At 32.6% G+C, this 20,309-nt stretch overlaps 1 protein-coding gene and 1 long non-coding RNA gene across 4 annotated transcripts; both read left to right on the top strand.

The window, feature by feature from the left end:
• Positions 1-2,045: 2,045 nt before the first annotated feature.
• LOC145558260 (E3 ubiquitin-protein ligase COP1-like) lies at positions 2,046-11,342 on the top strand. Of its 3 annotated transcripts, none has more exons than XM_081619446.1 (13): positions 2,046-2,570; positions 2,749-2,826; positions 3,959-4,114; positions 4,253-4,603; positions 4,967-5,124; positions 5,266-5,331; positions 6,076-6,154; positions 7,151-7,306; positions 7,413-7,511; positions 9,144-9,248; positions 9,430-9,609; positions 10,608-10,718; positions 10,818-11,342. In XM_081619446.1, the coding sequence occupies exons 1-13, from the start codon at positions 2,241-2,243 to the stop codon at positions 10,986-10,988; spliced, it is 2,040 nt and encodes a 679-aa protein (XP_081475572.1). In that variant the 5' UTR covers positions 2,046-2,240; the 3' UTR covers positions 10,989-11,342. The 3 variants fall into 3 exon arrangements, with proteins under 3 accessions (XP_081475572.1, XP_081475574.1, XP_081475575.1); XM_081619448.1 differs by having other exon boundaries at positions 2,432-2,570; positions 3,955-4,114; XM_081619449.1 differs by having other exon boundaries at positions 2,452-2,570; positions 2,709-2,826; positions 3,955-4,114.
• A 5,122-nt stretch (positions 11,343-16,464) lies between these two features.
• On the top strand, positions 16,465-17,850 carry LOC145559401 (uncharacterized). Its single transcript, XR_014092709.1, has 2 exons — positions 16,465-16,864; positions 17,672-17,850. It is a non-coding gene; the product is annotated as an uncharacterized LOC145559401 (long non-coding RNA).
• The last annotated feature ends 2,459 nt before the right edge of the window (positions 17,851-20,309 follow it).

Raw genomic sequence — 20,309 nt, 5'->3', positions numbered from 1 at the left:
AATTAAATAAATTAAACAAGTCATCATATAATCACATATTTTGTAAAAAATGGAGAGTGTAAAATATGAAGAGTCTAAACTCTAAAAAATGCTTTAAATATTGAAATAAACACAAATAATTAATCAATTTTGGTGATTCAAGAGACAATTTTAAGGCTTTTGAATTCAATGAGGGTAAATATGTAAAAGAACATTTTTAGGGATATAAATGTCCATGCACTATTCATAAGAGTATTTTCTCACTTTTTATAAGGTAGGGATAGGGAGGTAGGGAAAAAAGACAGCGGTTAATCAAGCAATAATATATCGTGACAAGAGTAAGCGTAAGCCTATTTATGTGTTTTTTTACCAAAAAAATATTTTCGTGTTGCATATATTTAGCCTTTTGGAGTAAAATAAAAATAAAAATTTTAAGGGTAAGCTAATTCAAGTTTAAAAAAAAAATTAAAAAATAATTTTTTTTTGTCAAACTACGTCAAGTAAAAAAAAAAAAAAAGGTATGAATCAAACATAAGTTACAACAGTAAACTCATCACATGTTGAATTAAGATGCAAACAAAACATAGGTTATATTAGTAAAATCATCGTATATTCCCTCCGTTATTAAGATTAAGCCTTTTGAAGTATGACATCATATTAAGTGTGAATAAAAAAAATTATTGGAGACAAAATACAAAAGAGAAAGAGAGAGTTTTTAAATTTTGACAACCTCGATAAGTGATTGCCTAAATGAAGAAGTTAGGTTTATGGTTGGCTAGGCAATATGCTTGATACCCAACTCTATGTTCTAATAAAAACACCGACAATACTTTCAAAACTGTTGTTAACTAACTAATAATTTTCTTGTTTTAGGGCACCAAATTATTTAGTGTATTATCTAGTAACTTGTGAATATGCAATATATTATCGTTTGAGCATGGCCAAAAGCAAGCAACTAAAGGTTGTTGATTTGCGTTGCAACATATCCAACATAATGTTGTAGCTTTTGGCGGGCTTTAAATGATAATTTTAGAGTTAATTAGTATGTGGGTATATTAGCGGATTCCACACTATATTTTGTTTCTGATTGTTCTGAGAATGAGTATAAGTATGATTTTGCTTGGTGGGTAATGGTTGGATATGATCATGTGGATATCGAAACTCAAAAGTCATACTCGTCATAAATAGTGGATAGGTAGTGAATTTGAATCATACATACCCCATGTCTCGAAATTCATCAAAAGTCATACGCGTCAATGCGTCTTAAATAGTGGCTAGATAGTGAATTTGAAATCTTACCCATCCCATAGCCACCCACTCACCCCATATATTCACCAGTTAGCCTAATCCCACCTTATATCACACATACTCGTCATAAATAGCAGGTAGGTAGTGAATTTGAAATCATACCCATCCCATAGCCATCCACAATGGTAAGCTACAAGATACAATAGTACAGTGTAATTTCATTGATTTACAAAGCAAGAAAACACAACAAATCTACAAGCATGCGACCCATTTCCAATAACTTCAACCATCAACTTGTTCCTCATAAATTGTGAACCTATGTAGTTTCACAAAATAACAACGTTCTACATTGTACTAAGCAAAGTTTGATGTAGTTTGTGACGAGTATAATTCACCTTATAATCATGAAGTCACAAGGTTAAATCTTCCAAGAGGTACTTGGAGGTGAGAATCCCTCACCCTTCCTATTCCCCTTCATTTCCAAATGTCTGATAGGCTAATATGCATGTATTAGATTAAAAAACCGCGTGAGTTGGTCATTTTTATTTTTTAAAAATAGTTAGTTGAAATCTTCACTCAACATGATTTACACATCAAAATCAATAATTAAATCTATTCCGTTTTAATCAAATCACGCAAAGTCAAATCACAGATTTTTTCGGTATAAAGTTAGCCTCCAAACTTCGTAGACCGTAGTACCTCCTCCTACTAGTAGTAGTAAATTCAAACATACCTGTCTGCATGAGTTAGGTACATGAAGAAGATCAAGTAAAAACGTTTGAGAAGAAGGAAACACAAGGACACATACTCTAGATACCATAGATAGAAACGTGGGCCAATATAGTTCTCATAAATAGATAAAATTCCTCAATAAATCAAAACAAAAATACTCTTAATACTATGATCAATAATAAATCGATCTCATTCTCATTCTCCTCTTTTCCTTCTTCCTACTCTCCTTTCACCGCTTCACAACCACAATCACAACCAGTGGAGAGAGAAAATCACCATCAATGGAGGAGAGAGAAAGCTCCATTGGAGGCGCCGCCGGAGTTTCTGGTGGTGGTGCTTTGGTTCCGGCGGTCAAGCCGTTAACGGTCGTAGCTCCGGCGCCGGAATCCTCCATCGCCGCCGATGAATCGGAGGTTTCTCCGACGGAATTGGACAAAGATTTGATGTGTCCGATTTGTATGCAATTGATTAAGGACGCTTTTCTTACAGCTTGCGGACATAGTTTCTGCTACATGTGTATCATCACTCATCTTCGGAATAAGAGTGATTGTCCTTGTTGTGTTCGTCATCTTACGAATAATCAGCTTTACCCTAATTTTCTGCTTGATAAGGTCAGTTTTTGTTCCTAATTTGATTGATTTTTGAGTGAAGAATGTTGTTGATGATGAATTATAAGTGTTTAAAGTAAAGAAGATGATGATAATAGTGTAATTGTCAAGTTTTTATTGTGGTTACTTGAAAATTTGCAGCTTATTGTTGTGTATGTACGATTTATTGCCGCATTTGTAGCTATTGAAGAAGGCTTCGGTTCGTCAAGTGTCGAAATATGCATCGCCGGTTGAGCAATTTCGCCGTGCGTTATTGCAGGTCAGTTATTGTTATGCTTTATTTGATGAATTTGGTTTGTGGTGGAATTTTCGGATGGCGTAAACTTCAACATCTATGTGTTGATAGTGTATAAGTTCTGCAAGCAATTACTTTGCAAATGTATGCACAAATTTTCAAATGACCGTACATTGAAGTTGTTAATGCTGTATAAATTGCCATTTTATGTGTGTGATGTTGTTTTGGTACGAGTGATCCGGTCATTCTGAAGAACAAACTGTGGCAGTAATATGATAATATCCTTGACATGTACAAAGGTTCTTTACATAAGAGTCACAAGGATAAAGTGGTTTTTTTGTTGGTATTGCAGTGATAGAAAGAGTGGTAGTGGTATGAATTGATAAGAAGATTGTGAAAATGGAACAAAGTTCAAATGACCGTGCATTTCAGTGGTCGATTCTATATAAATTGCCACCTTATGTGTGATGTTGTTGCAATAAGACTAATCCGAACCATTCTGAAGAATTATATGTGGTAGGAATGTCCTTGACGTGTACAAAGTTTGTTTGCATAGGAGCCACAAGGGTATAGAGTTTTTTTTTTTTTTTTTTTTTTTTTTTTGGGTGAAAGTAGGTAGAAAATAGTTGTTGCAGCGATAGAAATAGTGGTAGACTGGTAGTTGTATGAATTAATAAGATGATTTGGAAAAATGGTCAATTGTAGACAATGATTCATGAAGGAACAGAATGAGGAAATATAAGGAGAAACTGTAAAAATTTTGAAGGAAGGCTTTTTTGAAGTTTGTATTATTTGTATATGCTCACTGCCTTTCAGTTTATGGAAATTCGAAGTACTTGATAATTGGAAGTGTCTATGCAGTTTTAAAATTGCTTGTTAATAGCAGGATTAAGTTAATGACAGTACATAAGACTTTGCTATAAATAGTACATTTATGTGAGTAACATGTCTGCCTTATGTTACTTGGATGGAACAAAGATTGTATTTTGGAATGGGGCAAATAACTTAAAAATTATGGGAAATTGTTGTATGTCAAATGTCATGCTATTGGACAAGTTTTCTTCTGACCTTGTCCTGTTCTTGACACTCTTTCAGCATATATGTTTAAAGGTTTTCTTCCACTTGAATCTTAAATGTGGTTATGTTTCGTAGTCAGGGTTGTGAAGTGTCAGTCAAGGAGGTGGATGCCCTTATGTCACTTCTTGCAGAGAAGAAGAGAAAGATGGAGCAAGAAGAAGCTGAGAGAAACATGCAAATTTTGCTGGATTTCCTGCATTGCTTGAGGAAGCAGAAAGTTGACGAGCTCAGTGAGGTGTGGCTTGTTTTCCAAGATTTAACTGTGTTGATTGGCAGAATAGTAATCTGATTTTAGCCTTTGGCAGAGTGGCAGAAACTAATGCTGTATTTTATATTCATGGAATATCATATAATAAATTTTCTTGCTTTCCAGATTCAAAATGACCTTCAGTACATTAAAGAGGATATCAGTGCTGTGGAGAGGCACAGAGTGGAGTTATATCGAGCAAGGGACAGGTACTCTGTAAAACTGCGAATGCTTGGTGATGATTCTACACCAAAATTGTGGCCTTCAACAGCTGATAGGAGTAGTGGGGGTGTTTCCTCTGGTTCTCGTAGCTCATTAGGAGGGTTGGCTACAGGAAGTTTCCAGAACAAGAAGATGGATGCAAGGGCTCAAGGCTCCCATGGGACTCAGAGAAAGGATGCTCTGAGTGGTTTGGACTCACAGTACATAAGCCAGTCAGGTTTGGCTGTGATGAGGAAAAAAAGGATACATGTGCAGGTCAGTTATCATTCATGTCTAATTTCAATGTATAAGATATGATCTGTAGAATAGGAAGTGTATTTTTAATGGTCTTCATATTAAGAACTTCCTGTTAGCAAGAAAGATTTTCTATTGCCTGTGGGTGTGGGCACTTTTATGTGTGTTTTATTTTGTTGGCTTTTCAATGATTTTGTTGTACAATATGTACCATCATCATTTATGCTAGAGCTTATTCACACTTGTACATTCATGTGAAAACCCAATTAATAAGATTCCCCCTTTTGTGAACCCCCAACTTGGTGCTTGTTGTATGCTTTACCTTATTTAACAAAGTGTTGTCATTAAGTAACTTTTACGAATCTTCTGTTCTCATGGTTACAGTTTAATGACCTGCAAGAGTGTTACTTGCAAAAACGACGCCAATTGGCTGGCCAGCCCATCAGACAGGATGAGAGGGATCCAAATTTTACGCAGAGAGAAGGCTATAGTGCAGGTCTTGCTGAGTTTCAATCTATACTGTCTACCTTCACTCGTTACAGGTTCAATTTTCCCCCCCTTCTTTATTTTATTTTTAATTTAATTTTATTTATTTTTTCACTTTCTAGGATAATTAAACTGATGTTCTTGTACTATAGCACTTTCTGACATAAATTTTGAACTTATGGTTTTATGTGAAACAGTCGTTTGAGAGTTATTGCTGAACTCAGACACGGGGACCCTTTTCATTCTGCCAATATCGTATCAAGGTGAACTTCTGATCATTATTCTCTTCCTTATGTGATATCATTGTTGCGTTTGGAATCCACTGCGAGTGGGAGGGTTTGGGAAGAAGATTTATTCATGCTAGTAAGACAGTTTGTAGCAAAACTGTATCACCTTCAATTTTTGGCTTCCGGGGCCCATTAGGAACCGTGGTGAGAAGAGGAGAATCATGCCAATGCTAAATGCATACTAATGTTGGGGTACCTTGTTGGTATTACTTTATTACATTGATTCAACAAGGTAACCCAACTTTGCACGTTTGCTGATCAATACAATTCTTATTAGCAAATGGGCGACTGGCCACCGTTTTTTGGTGATGAAATAGAACTCGCAGTCCTATATTGCATGTATTTGCTCAATTTAACATGTGTATTTGTCCCAAGTCCGGCACTTGATCATTTTCAATTGCTTTTTGGGTTTTTGGGCTAAATTGAAGTGGCTCTGGTCATATCTGTTCACTGGGTATCTGACATGAATGTTTGATGCGAAAAGAAGTTTTCACTTTCCATGTAGCATAGTTGACAACTTGACATTAACCTCTAGTCACCACCTAATATTAGGGTTGGCTAGAGCCTAGAGGTTTCTTGCAAACAAACTATTCTGAAAGAGAGAGGAAGGAGGAAGAAAGTATTGTGATAAGGTGGCTTTTGCATGTTTCCCTTTAAATTATTTGGCCCATGACTGAAATCTTGACTGATATATCCAAAAAAATGTTTCTCTTATTACAGCATAGAATTTGACCGTGATGATGAGCTGTTTGCTACAGCCGGAGTTTCCCGAAGAATTAAAGTCTTTGACTTTTCCTCGGTAAGCTGATTCTAAATTTTATAGCTTCCTTTCAATGTGCTTAGAAATAAGCAAAACCTATATACATTCATGAAAGCAATTTCAGAGATATTGTCTTCACATTGGGGTGTTCTATGGACTCTCATATGTTGAAATGCTGTCCAACTGTTTCAGTGGTCTAGCAGTAAAGTTCACCTTCAATTTTTTCTTGAAGCTTTAAAGATGTGCAAGTGGGTGGATTTTTTTGTTGGGAGAGAGGGGTTCCAGAGGTGATACAGAATTGATAATTACATGTCTGTGGTCAGTTATTTTAATTGGGTTCTGTCTCAAGTCTCAACCCTTGTGGTTGAATTACAACCTTAATTGGGAGTCTGAACTAGGAGAAACCTCTCTTTCTTGTCTTTCTTTCATATGACTGCATGGTTCCCCTTGTTGATAGAGCTTCATCTTTTATAACCATTAATTTGAACCAATTTAGCATAAGTAAGCATATTAAGTCGGGTTTACTGTGTGGTAAAGTGACTTGGGGAAGGTGTAAAGGAGGAGCTATACTTTCCAAGCTCTCATCTTATGTAAGGCAGTAACTATACTAATGATGAAAATTAGAAGATGGAAAACTGGTTGCTGCTTCCATGTTCTCCTGGGGTGTCAGAGGTTTGAACCTGGGGGGGGGGGGGTGTGGAAGGTATACCGAGCACGGTGACATCATCAAAATAGTTAAAACTTATGAATAGTTCTTCCTTTTCAGCTGCACAAGTCAATCTAGGATTTGTTATTGGTCATTTCAGAATGGATCAGGTTTTTACTTTGTTTAGTATAAACTGGAGTGATCTTGTAGCTCTATTATTTGTTATTGGTCACTTCTAAATTGTATTATTTCAGTTTTTGTCTTCTATATGTGTCATTGATGCAGACGTTCAGTCACCTGGTTGTATGGATCCGAATATTGGCTAGACAATGTTATTTGTCTCTTTTTAGATTAACTGTTGACAGGTTGTTTTTTCCTTTGCATTCCAGGTTGTGAATGAACCTGCAGATTCACATTGCCCTGTTGTTGAGATGACAACTATGTCCAAACTTAGTTGTTTGAGCTGGAACAAGTTTACCAAGAACCAAATAGCTAGTAGTGATTATGAGGGAATCGTTACTGTATGGGATGTGACGACACGCCAGGTAACAAACAATAGTAATCTTCTCAAATTTAATATCAATTGCTTTGTCCTACTTTTCTTTTACACATCTTTCTCCACGTCACCATTTTGTGCACCTGTTCCTGTAGAGTGTGATGGAGTATGAAGAACATGAAAAGCGGGCATGGAGTGTTGATTTTTCATGCACAGAACCTTCAATGCTCGTGTCTGGCAGTGATGACTGTAAGGTATTTGAGTTTGTTAAGCTTTTTTATGTTTACTTTGTATTGCATCTGAAATCATTAGAGAGATGTTCTTATTTTTGTAGAATAAGGCAGCAAAATTGAATTTCTTTGGTAATTACAGTTGATGTTCTGTTGTGCATGGGTACTGTATATGGAATAGTGTTATAAGGCTGAGATCATTGCCTTCAGGCTGGTTAGGAGTGGCATTATTGTTGAGTAATATATGGTCACGTAACAAGCCAGTTTTTGAGCTTTTTGGTTAACTTCAGCCTTTCCAGAAGGTCAATATAACTGTTTCCTGAAGGTCAACCTTTATTACCATTGGTAGCTTTCAAATACTGGATAGGCTGTAGGGTTTTTTCACCTTGATAATGACATTCTTGGAACACCCCTTCTCTCTCATATAATAAAAATTAAATAGGCAATTATTGAATAAATAATAGTTCAAAGTTATGACCAGTTGATATTTTAATACAGCCTTCCCTTTTGATTTCAGTTCTCTGTTCTTTTGGTAATTCTTACTTGTATTTGTTATTGAGAATCATTATTAGAAAAGTTAAGTTCCTAAAATTTTTGGCTTATTGAAACCTCTAATGTAAGGACTTAAGAGAACATTGTATTTAAATGAAGCTAGTCTATTGAAGGGATTGCCTCACTTTTCTGCAATTTATGGATGAATTAAAAGGTGTATATCCTATTCCATTTCCTTGTACTTTGGAGTTTAACCCTTTAGTGTGCTTGTTTTTATCCTTTTCTGCATTTTCACTTAAAGGACCCTAGTTTTATCAGTTGTAAACCTATAACTGACGCATCAGAATCTGGTTAGTCATCCTTTCTTTCACAAGGTCCTTTTAGAATCTTTTTGGGATCTGATCTTGTTATTCTTATGGAAATAGAAGTCACCTGTAAATAAGATAGTTGCACATGAGAGTTGATGGATTTGGCTGGTGTTCTGTGAAGGATGGTGGTGAAATACTGGTGACAGGGAGTCTGAGATCTTTTAGGACGCTTTCAGATGTATACTTAAGAGACTGAAACTATGTCTCCTGCTTTGCTGCATATATTTATTTATTTTTTTCCAAATTATCATTTATTGTTTCCATATGGAGATTTTTGTACTCATTATTTATAATTTTCTTAGTACTTGACAATAATAGTCCTAGTGAAGGAGCTACACTTTTTCTGGGAAGCAAATGACCGAGTTTAGTGAAGAATAATTAATGTGCTGAATAAAGCTACTTTTAGCAAGTCCATTAAGAAAAAGCCGAGTGTACATATATGCATATTCAATTTTTGACTCTTGTCATTAATTTATTTTGTCTGGTAAAGCGCTTTCTATCTATGCATCTTGACATTATTCATAGGCTGTGTTTATGGCCCTGGATATACTAAGTATCCGAGGGACGCAAAATGCATTTTGGGATTAGGAGAAAAAAAAAAAGAGAACTACTCATATTCAGGCTGAATATTATGTACTGAAGATTAAAATCTGGATGTTCTGCTCAGTTCTCTATCTTTCTCTTTCAATTTTCAAAGACATTTATTAGTTGCAAACCAACACATATATTATCTATTTACAATGAAGCTTATTTATGCGAGAAGAGCTTGAAATTTGATTGTTACTTTGATTGACAGGTAAAAGTGTGGTGTACAAATCAGGAAGCTAGTGTGCTTAATATTGACATGAAGGCAAATATATGTTGTGTCAAGTACAATCCCGGATCCAGCTATCATATTGCGGTAAACATTTTTTAATCACTTCCCCTCAATCATTCTTTAATATATTAGCTGTTGAGTATCCTTCTTTCTTGGCTTCCTTTTGTGTGAGAAATTTGCTTGAAATTAATCAATGTTTTTGTTATGCTGGACATTTTCCGCTTGTACGAATGCTTAGACTGTTAACATTATCTCTGTTATGCAGGTTGGTTCTGCTGACCATCATATCCATTACTATGATCTGAGGAATATAAGCCAGCCCCTTCATGTGTTTGGTGGACATAAGAAAGCGGTTTCATACGTCAAATTCTTATCAAATAACGAGCTTGCTTCGGCTTCAACGGACAGCACATTGAGGCTGTGGGACGTGAAAGATAGTTTACCAGTAAGTCTCTACAGTTTCTATTTTGTGATGGTAATTTGGTAACAAAAAGTTAGAACAATGAAGATATGGAAAATGAAAATTCTGGACTTTAATTGATATCATATCATGCTTCTTTGGTATTGATCCAAAATTGTAGTTTTATTGGTGCATGAAATTGGGAAGTTGTTTAGTTGGATATTAGAACTCAACCGGCATGAATAGTTGAACCAATTACTTAACTGATTCTGAGGATGAAGCTAACTGAATTACTTAATGCTGCAAGTTGAAACTGATAGTTAATTTGGGATAAAGGAGAATGGTTCTTTTAGGCTAAGAATGGGAGGAAAATTAAAGATTGTTCTGAGCTGTATGCCTGTATGGTTGTTCATTCACGGTCCTGAATGCTTTGTCCTACCAAGTGCTGTAAAATGACATTTAGCGCTCCTTGACCTGGACAAATTTAACTAGAAATGACAAAGGTAGAAAATAACACTGGCAAATTTTTTTTCTAATTATTATTGTTGTTTTATAAATTTAAAGAGGGAAAGGTGGGGGGGAGGGGTTAAGCAAGGGCGAAAAAAAGGAAGCGATTGGGCTGATGGTGGTGGGGCTGTTAACAGGAGGCACAACATATAAATCTTTGAAAGCTTTTGAACCCCCTGCGGTGCTTCAATGCTTTACTTTCAGTTGAGCTATTTATGTGTACTTGGGATTAGTTTTGTGTCAATATAACAATAGTGTTTTGAAAGAGGGATGGGATGCAGGACTTTGATGAAAAGGACTTTTATTTGGGCTAAGCTATTCTATTCATGCATATTAGGATTCAATTCATGTCATATCAACTGTAGTGTTTTGTAATAGGTTGGTTGGTAATTTATCATTATTTTTAAATTTTGCTTTGTGCATCAGTGTACGTCCTATCACGACTTTTTTCCTTTAATTGTCCATTTGACACAACTTTTTATATATTTCATGATCATCAGTCATCTTTTAAACTAAAATGCCAATGAATTTTGCAGGTTCGGACATTTAGAGGTCATTCTAATGAGAAGAACTTTGTAGGCCTCTCTGTAAGCAGTGAATACATTGCCTGCGGTAGTGAAACTAATGAAGTGTATGTCTATCACAAGGTTAGTACGCAAATATAAATATGTCGTCTTCTATGAACTGCTGAGCTCTGACGATCATATCAGCTAATTGTGATCTATAAATTACCAATTTTTTTATAGGAAATTTCTAGACCTGTAACATGTCATAAATTTGGGTCACCGGATGTTGAGGATGCGGACGAAGATCCTGGAGCATATTTCATCAGTGCCGTATGCTGGAAGAGCAATAGCCCTACATTGTTGACAGCCAATAGTCAAGGAACAATCAAGGTGCTAGTGCTTGCTGCTTAAAGTGCACCTAGTTTATTATCGCAGGATTTTGATTAAAACACGCCTGAATTATTCACAGTTTTTTTTTTTTTTTTTTTTTTTCCATTGTGGGTTTTAAGATCATTCTCTTGTATATAAAATATAACATATTAGTCACATGGAATATATTGTGTAGTGAGATATCTATATTTCTTACATTATGTAAATTTGTATGTCAACTATTTAGAGGGATGCAGACTTTGTGGCTCGGATTATGCAACACTCCGGTCACTTGCGGGATGAACCTATTTCCAATTGTATTAATTATTACATACACAAAATATCAAATAGTTTAAAGTAAAGTAACGGGAAATAATTATTTTTGCACTCTACAAATTTTTACTGTATCAATGCATAGACTATAATTTTTCACACGAGGTAGTATTGAAACTTGAAATTAGTACAAAAGTTTATGAAAACAGTTTCTCATCTTTATTCTTCGACTTAAATATGTTGAGCAAGTGTATTTTTACGGTCTGTATTGAGCAAGTGTATTCGTATACACATATCTCAAGCATCAACCAAAGGAGTACAAATATAAACACACAATAGGGCGTGCATCCATGAAATAAACACATGATCGAATTCATACGTGATGCACCTAGGAACCACCTAAGGATGCATTTTTTTTTTTTCGTGTATAAGATTGAAGTCACAAATCGCTTCTTTTTTAGTATAGTCTATATATTCGTCGTAGATTTTATTAGATAAATATAGAAATCCAGTTTTGCAAACTCATCGGAAAATGGTACGAGTAAAAACGTAGAAACAAATCTGAATAGTCATTTTCTGGTAGCAAATAAAAGTCACAGCACTAAGAATAGAAATTGAGTTTTACGAAAAAGGTTGTTTCTTTGTCCTTCAAAAGTTGTACAAAAAAGGAAATATTTTTGCCATTATCATCATTCAAATACCAATTATTTCTATTTATAGTTATTCGGATCATAGCATTGGCAAATTGACATACCTTTAAGGTGTTACTTTATTTTTTTTTCTTTCATTTTTTGTTTTCTTTCAATTTGTACATTTTTACTAAGATATGCTCAATTTTTAGCCACTCGAGAGAAGATAACCTATTTTTATCAAACTATCAAGGGTCATAAACTTGATCGGTTCACAAATGTTATCCCCGGGTATATAATAAACATGCCTCGTATAGTTGTATTGTAAGATCTAGACATATTCTCTCATCCACGTTAGTAATCATAACTGCCACTTATTATTATTGCATTTCTTGCAGCAACTAAGCAAGTATAACTTTTGGAAAGTCAAGTCATTATTATATCACAAGTACTCATTATAATTGCGTTGTAAGGATAATAAATAAAATTGATAAAATTTACGATGATAAATACATATAATTTGTTTAGATATAAATTGTTGCACAAAGCACTGAAACAAATATAACTAAACGAAAATTAAAAAAAACGTACCTAAAAAAAAAGTGAGTAGGGCAAATGCAAACCCTAGCTCTCTTGTAGTACATATTATGCAACATATATATCATCAACCATGAACTTAATTATTCTAAAAATGTAATACTTGTATTAATCTCACAATTATAAAGTACATGAATAAATTTCACAAAAAAAATAAAAAAAAAATACATAGGAAAAAAAAAAATCAAATTTGTTAGAAAACAACTACAAGAAAAACACAAGACTTATAGAAGTATGTATATAGCTCAAGAGGGATAGACGGGGGAGGAGAGCATCCACGGACAAAGAGTGAGAGTCTTTGACTTTTAGCCTTTGAAAGAGCGTAGAGAACTGGTAGAGATTAACCCCCACGTCCCTGGACTTGCAAGGTCAAGAAAAGTCAAGTGATGTTCGTGGGGTTAGAAGCAGAGGAGAAGACGGGTAAGAAGACTAAGCTCAGGAGAGATATCGCCGAGGCCATTATCATGGCAAGTTTATTATTGTAAGTAGTAGTTGATGGGTGATGATCAAAGGAGAGAGAAAGTAATAAGAAGATTTGATGATGAAGAGATAGGGTTTGGCTCTAAGGGAGGAGCCTGGACCTGATGAAACAGGAGGCATATTGTTTAAGATAAAAAAAAATTTAGATTATTTTTTTTGTTTTGTTTTTTTTTTTTGGTTGGAAGAAAGTGAGATGAAGTGTGGAGGAGAGAGAAAGTGCAAGTGTTATGGGGTTGAGAAGGGCAGTATTTAAGCAGTGAAATGAAAGGGAAAAAAAAAAAAAAGTAAGAGTGAAAAAATTAAATGGTCAGAGTATAATTGGATGTCTGAATTAGGAGGGGAGGTGTTGATAAGTCATATTCTATTGCAGGGGGACATTGTGGATGATGATAGTTTGTTTTCTTGGACTTTGATGAGACTTTATGGATTTACATTTTGGGGCTAAATAATGAGGGTTGTGATGAGTGGGTGAAAAAGGTTAATTATTCGACAACTTGTGCTATATAAGTTTGTTGTTTTTGTATAAAATAAAATTCTAGTAATATTATTGAATAAGATTGATGTTATATGGCCAGTCGAATTCATTCGGTTTGAATTGAATCACTCTAAGGTGTTCGGTATGTTTTATTTGATTTTAATGTTTTTAATAATGAAATATAAGTTACCGAGGATAGAAACTTATTTCTTGCTGATTGGCCTCTCTTCCTATTCCAAAATCTTTAATGTTGATTGATATACTAGTAAGCTTCGATAGTTTTGCTAATTTGATTGGATTAATAATACTCGTCTCTTATAAATTAAAAAATTCCTTTCTCCAAAGGGGCTAAGGTGTGTAAATAATTAATCTCTCGTCATTAGATAATTTCCAGTATTATATCAGACTAGTACGTAGGGCCTGTTCTCATACGATTATTTTCAGTTCACTTCGATTCTAATAAGTTCAATTCATCAATTCAGTTCAGTTCTAATAAGTTCAGTTCAGTTCCTAATTTCCTTCTCTTATAAAATACTTATTTTCCTTCTCTTATAAAATACTTATTTTAGTTCAGTTCACTTCAGTTCAGCTCAGTTCTAATAAGTTCAATTCAACTCATTTCAGTCAATGAGAACAGGCCCGTAGTTCATATTTGGTACTCCCTCCGTGTTTTTTTAAGTGTTACATTTCCTTTTTTGGCAAAAAACTACATTAAAGTATTATATCTCTCTCCTCTCATGGTCTCTACCCAAACCCACTGCTACTTTTTTTTATTACATCTTTCCTCTCACATTCATTACTTTTCAATAAACTATTAAGGGTCTGTTCTGTTCCGTTGAAATTCAGTTCAGTTCAGTTCAGTTCAGTTCAGCTCAGCTCAGCTCTTAATTTATGTCTAATGATATTGCTAATGATATAAAGCCAAATTTCATTCTTTTAAGCTCTTATTACAACAACAACAACAACAACAACAACAACAACAACAATAATAATAATAATAATAATAATAATAATAATAATAATAATAATAATAATAATAATAATAATAATAATAATAATAATAATAATAACAATAATAATAATAATAAAAATAATAATTGAAATAATAATAATAATACTAATAATAATAATCAATAAATAATAATAATAATCATCAATAAATAATAATAATAATAATAATAATAATAATAACAATAATAATAATAATAATACTAATAATAATAATCAATAAATAATAATAATAATTATCAATAATTAATAATAATAATAATAACAATAATAATATTGATACAATTCATTGTTCAAATGGTTCTATTTTTTTGAAACATATTTCTAATGTTAATCTCATTGAGAAAATTAGAGTACTACACAACTTAAACTAATTTTCATAGTCAGTTAGTTTTTTTTTTTTTTTTTTTTTTTTTTTATATATATATAATATTTTATTTAAAATTTGTTTAAATGGGTTAGATACATGTAAGTGTTTTGTGTTCTTTTGTCCTAATACTATTTTATTTTTAAATTAAATAGTATATGTGTTTAAAATGTTTAGAGGTTTCAAGTTTTTAATATATTTTCCATACATTTTATAATATATTTTCCATACATTTTATAATTATAATTATATAGTATATTTTTCGTAAATATTTTAATATGTACATTTGTATATACACATATGTATAGTAATAAATATCAATAAATAATCAAAGATCACTAATCCGTAGTTAAAAATCACTAATTAATAAGTTCAGTTCAGTTCAGTTCAGTTCAGTTCAGTTCAGTTCAGTTCAGTTCAGCTCGGTTCAGTTCAGTTCAGTTCAGTTCAGTTCAGTTCAGCTCGGTTCAGTTCAGTTCAGTTCAGTTCAGTTCAGTTCAGCTGAGTTCAGTCAATCGGAACAGGCCCTAACCCACTATATATCTTTCTTTTACAATTTTTTAATACTCCAACTACTCTACTTAGCTCTTATTTTATTTAAGTCAATTAAATTGCCTAAAACTATGGGCCGGTCAAACTGTAACACCTAAAAAAACACAGAGGGAGTAGGTTTGGTTTGTTGATCATTTTCCTATTAGTACCCAACTACAATAGTTGGGTAGCCATTACATTCAAGAATCATTTTCCTATTAGTGAAATCAAGCTCTTTGATTAATTTTCATGTATTAATAAATATCTAAAAAAGTACAGTAAAAAAAAACTCTTTAAATAAAAGAAGTGTATGATTGGTATATGTGGACCCTTATATAAATTTAAGCTATTTGTATTAATGTTTACAACCACATATATAATTATTAATTGAATCTTGCTAATGAACACTCTGGAAGCGTTAGATAAGCATTCAAAATACTTCTTAAAGTGGTTACACGTAGAATGGTGTAATTAGTATTCATTTTAATTCAATACTTCTACTTTTAGTTATCTTAACCAACGCCCGACTTTTGTCTAGTAATTAATTAAGGTAAGAAGGGTGTGACATTTATTTATGATATTAATTAATTATATATCGTTATTGATGTCAGTTATCTTAAGTGATTAAAGTTTTAATTTCAGAATCTAATATATGAATAAATTTAATCTACGTACATTCACATAAATTTGATTTTAATCATATAAATTTAATCTATGTACATTCACACAAATGGGACTAACATCCCTTTGTAGATTTTCTCAAAAAAAAAAAAACATCCCTTTGTATATCTTTATATATATACCATTAAAAAGATTGGAAAATTTCATTTTACTGAGTAAAGAAATAGAAATAATAACAATTATGAATCAGCTCAAAGCTTGGAAATTAGAGTACAGATTTTGCATGCAATTCATCAGAAAAATATTGAGAGACGAATAATGGAGAATAGTGAAGTAAAAACACAGTACAAAAAGGTAGTGGTCCAAAATTACATAATGTTCTGAATAGGGGTGAGCAAAAACTGTGGGTACCCGGTGTTGGAATTGGAACCGGTTAGGACCCGGTGGGTCTGGACCCGGACCCGGTTATACAGGTTCCAATTCTGGGTCCAAAATATAGGACCCGGTTATATCCGGTTCCAATTCCGGGTCCTATAATTTTGGACCCGGTACCCACTGGGTACCCGGTTATACCAGTTCCATTACCGGGTACCCGGTCTTGGAATTGGATTTTTTAGTGCAAAATATGCTATTTCGAAAATTCGAATGCTTGGATTTTTTTTTTACAGCCCAAATTTGTGTAAGCCCAACATATTAATGTACTCATATATCTTTTCTCAACACTAACCCTAAAATCTCACAGCCTCCATCACTCTTTCAGATCTCACATTCTCATGGTCTCACCCCTTGTCCCCTTCACTGCTCAGTGCTCCATCAGCACGGCGGCTCCGTTCAAGCTTCACCACTCCATCAGCACGGCGGCTCCGTTCAAGCTTCACCACTCGGATTCTCCATTGAAGCTCTCACCGTGACTGTGTTGTTGCTCATATTGTTAAAGGTTCTTCTCCTTTCAAGCTCTTTTTATAATTTTACTAAAAATTTTAACTTATTTTAGTAATTTATAATTTTATATACCGTAAATTTTCTGAAATTTGTATTAGTTTTGCATGTTTATGATAATTTTAGTTAGTTTCTCATGTTTATGAAATTTGTATTAGTTGTGCTATTTTTTTGGATTAGCTTCGCATGTTTGGGTAATTTTCTGGGTTTGTGAAGTTCTGGTATTTTCTTTCAATTGTGTTGAGTTCAAATTTATATGTGGGGTTTATTTAATTCGTGTTATTTTTGCTGAATTTTGTAAAATTTGTTTGTTTTTAACAGAATTTGGGAGTATTCAATTGGTCAAATTGATGAATTTTATCTGGGATGTTGATTATTCATTGAACCCAATTGATGAACTTACAGCATTATGCTAAATTGCGTAGCTTTAGTCGTTAATTGTAGTATTTGATCAAGTGGGTCAATGCTTGATTATGCTCTAATAATATTTTTCTTTTTGATGTTGAATTATGAAGAACTAGGAGGGTTTAAATCTGATAGTTGAAAATGGGATGCATTCATTTTACTGCAAGTTTGGCGTGCTTAGAGAATTGATACTCTAAAAATGAAGAAGTGATATTGTGCTATTTTTTTATTACTGCAAGTTTGTATAGCAATTTTCTCTAATTTTGGTTGTGATTTAATATATATATAATTTATATATATGTATATATATATATATATATATATATATATATATATATATATATATATATATATATATATATACTCTTATGATTTTAATAAATGTGCTTTTTTTTTACAGGTTATTTGTGAAGTGTGCTTCATGCTTGGAATCAAGAGATTTTACCTTGTAATAAAGTAGGATGTTTTATGATTTTATGGACTTTATGTCATTTTGTAAACTTGTCATTTTGATGAAGTTTGTATGGACTTTGTGGAACTTATTATCAAGACATTTTTAATTATGTAAACATTTTTCAATGTTTTTTTTTTCTAAGTTCAGAGATTACAGGAAGCAGGTAGGTAGTAGGTTACAAGAAGCAGGTTAAAATTTCAATAAAAATAGCTTGCAAAAAAAAAAAAAAAAAAAATCAGTAAAAATAGCAAGTAAAATAAGGAAAATAGAAACCGGGTACCCGGATTTGGAACTGGTACCCACCGGTTCCAATACCGGGTCCAAAATTTGAGGACCCGGTATAACCGGTTCCAAGACCAGTTCCAAGTATCCAGGACCCGGTACAACCAGTTCCAATACCGGGTCCGTCAAAATCAACCGGGTACCCGGTTGTGCTCACCCCTAGTTCTGAATTCGTAATTAGGGAGCTTGTTGGATGCATCATTAGAAAAGGATGCCCATGCCCTAACATTTATTGATTGGACCCCCTTTTTCCTTGGGTGCAAAAATGTTAGGGATTGAATTTATAGATCAACCATTTGTGTTTTTACTTAATCATTGGCTTTTTTTTTTTTTTTTTTTTTAATAAATTTATTTATAGACAGTTAAAATGATATGGGAAATTAGTTTTAAACTTGTGTAACGTAAATGTTAAAATGATGGGAAATTAGTTTTTAACTCATGTAACTTAGGGTTCGTTTGGCATTGTTGTGGTTTACTGTTTTTTGTTTTTTAAAAGTATATGATAAATGTCCCATAATGAATCAAATAAAAAATTATTTAAACTTGTTAAAATCATAATAATTTTGAAAACTTACAACAGAAAAGTGGAAACACCTTTTTTTTATTTCTTGTTTTTTGTTTAAAAAAAAAACTAAAAACCAAATATGATGTCAAACAAGCCCTTAATTATTGGTTTTTTTTTTTTTGAATTTATTATAGACGGTTAAAATGATGGGAAATTAGTTTTTAACTCGTGTTACATACATGTTAATCTTTTTATTTAATTAGGTTTTTTGGATTTTGCATTGCATGAGTTTTGATTTATTTAGAGAAATGGAGAAAAGATTAAAGACACATCATATAAAAATCAAATTTGAGGAGATGCACAAGCATGATTGACTATACCATTAATTCGTTCATCTAATAGCAAATAAATAATGGCCCATATTCCTAATTTCCTATTGTTGTATATTCACCTCTCTTCATGATTAGATCAATGAAATTACATACTCGTAACTAGATTGGATCAAATTTAGAAGGGAGAAAGGAAATTGTGAAATAAATTCATTTTGATGAGATACTAAATTTGAAGATTAAAATATGGATTACTATGTAAAGATTGAAAAATAAAACAATCAATAAATAAATAAATAATAAAGATTGAACCTATTTATTTAATTATAAATGTTTAAAGTAACAATTCGAGGAATCGCAGGGGCCACACGCTATTTGAAGATTAAAATACTATGTATAGTAAAGATTGAATAATGAATTGAACATTGAAGTCCTGAAAGGAGAAATTGAAGGGCACACACAATTTGAAATAATTAATATGAAGTACTTCTTAAAATTTTTAAATAAGATAAATTAAAACCAAATGTGCCTTAAGGAGTATTTTTTTTATGGTCAATCGTTAGGTGTATGAATTAATTGATTTGAATTTGATTGATTATGAAAGTATTGAATAAACAAGCACACTAATGAGTAATGATGTAGTGATATGAATTAGAATGAAGTTGAGATACAAAATCTTATAAATTATCCTCTTTATTTCAAAATAGCTATCTACTTTAATTTATGTCTAATAATATTTTTTTTCAAGGACCCATAACATCCGGCTCGCTCAAAAAATCTTTGGACTTTGGAGTTATTCTCTTTCGAGGGAGCCCCACTTTATCTTCACGATAAACAAAAATCGTTTATTTAGTACTCGTAGCATTTTTGTAAATAAATCAATAAAACATCCTAGTCATTATGGTATTTTCGTAAATAAACAACATTTATAGAACCCGTATTTAATAAAATTTGTTGATTTTTATACATGAATGCCACTAAATAAACACTTTTTTTGGTTTTTCATAAAGATAAACTTGTATTTTCTCTTGGAAAAAGCACTACATATAAGCATTAAATTTACACTTGAAAATCGTAAAAAGTTAAGAAATCATCAAAATATAAACACTAATTACACTGATTTACGCGTGTTTTTGTCATAAATTCCTAATTTTATATAATTTCCAAGAATGTATTTAATGCTTATATATAGCCCTTAGGGCTACATATAGCATTACCCTTTTTTTTTTTTTTTTTATTCTTTTTCTCTTCCTAATCCTAATCTATCTACAAGACAATGTTTTAGAATCTATAAAAAATGAAAAATTATATGCATGACATTTCCTTAAATTTGAGACTCCTTCAATATAATTTGTCCATTCATTTCTTGGTTGACTTTTTATGAAGTATTTCCTTAAATTTAAACATCCTTAGAAATGTATCATTGTAATGTCTTTGATAAAACTACTCCATCGATCCCTAAACTTAA

The sequence above is a fragment of the Chenopodium album genome, chromosome 9 (assembly GCF_948465745.1).
Source record: "Chenopodium album chromosome 9, dcCheAlbu1.1, whole genome shotgun sequence".
NCBI classification, from domain to species: Eukaryota; Viridiplantae; Streptophyta; class Magnoliopsida; order Caryophyllales; family Amaranthaceae; genus Chenopodium; species Chenopodium album.
The sequence above is the reverse complement of the archived record's forward strand: the minus strand, read 5'-3'. Positions and strand labels throughout refer to the sequence as shown.

Excerpts from the sequence above, each read along its gene's own strand:
- LOC145558260 (XM_081619446.1), top strand. The coding sequence starts at position 2,241 with ATGGAGGAGAGAGAAAGCTCCATTGGAGGCGCCGCCGGAGTTTCTGGT. Across the intron at positions 4,115-4,252 it reads AAGTTGACGAGCTCAGTGAG|ATTCAAAATGACCTTCAGTA; the intron begins GTGTGGCTTGTT and ends CTTGCTTTCCAG. Across the intron at positions 7,307-7,412 it reads GGGATGTGACGACACGCCAG|AGTGTGATGGAGTATGAAGA; the intron begins GTAACAAACAAT and ends CTGTTCCTGTAG.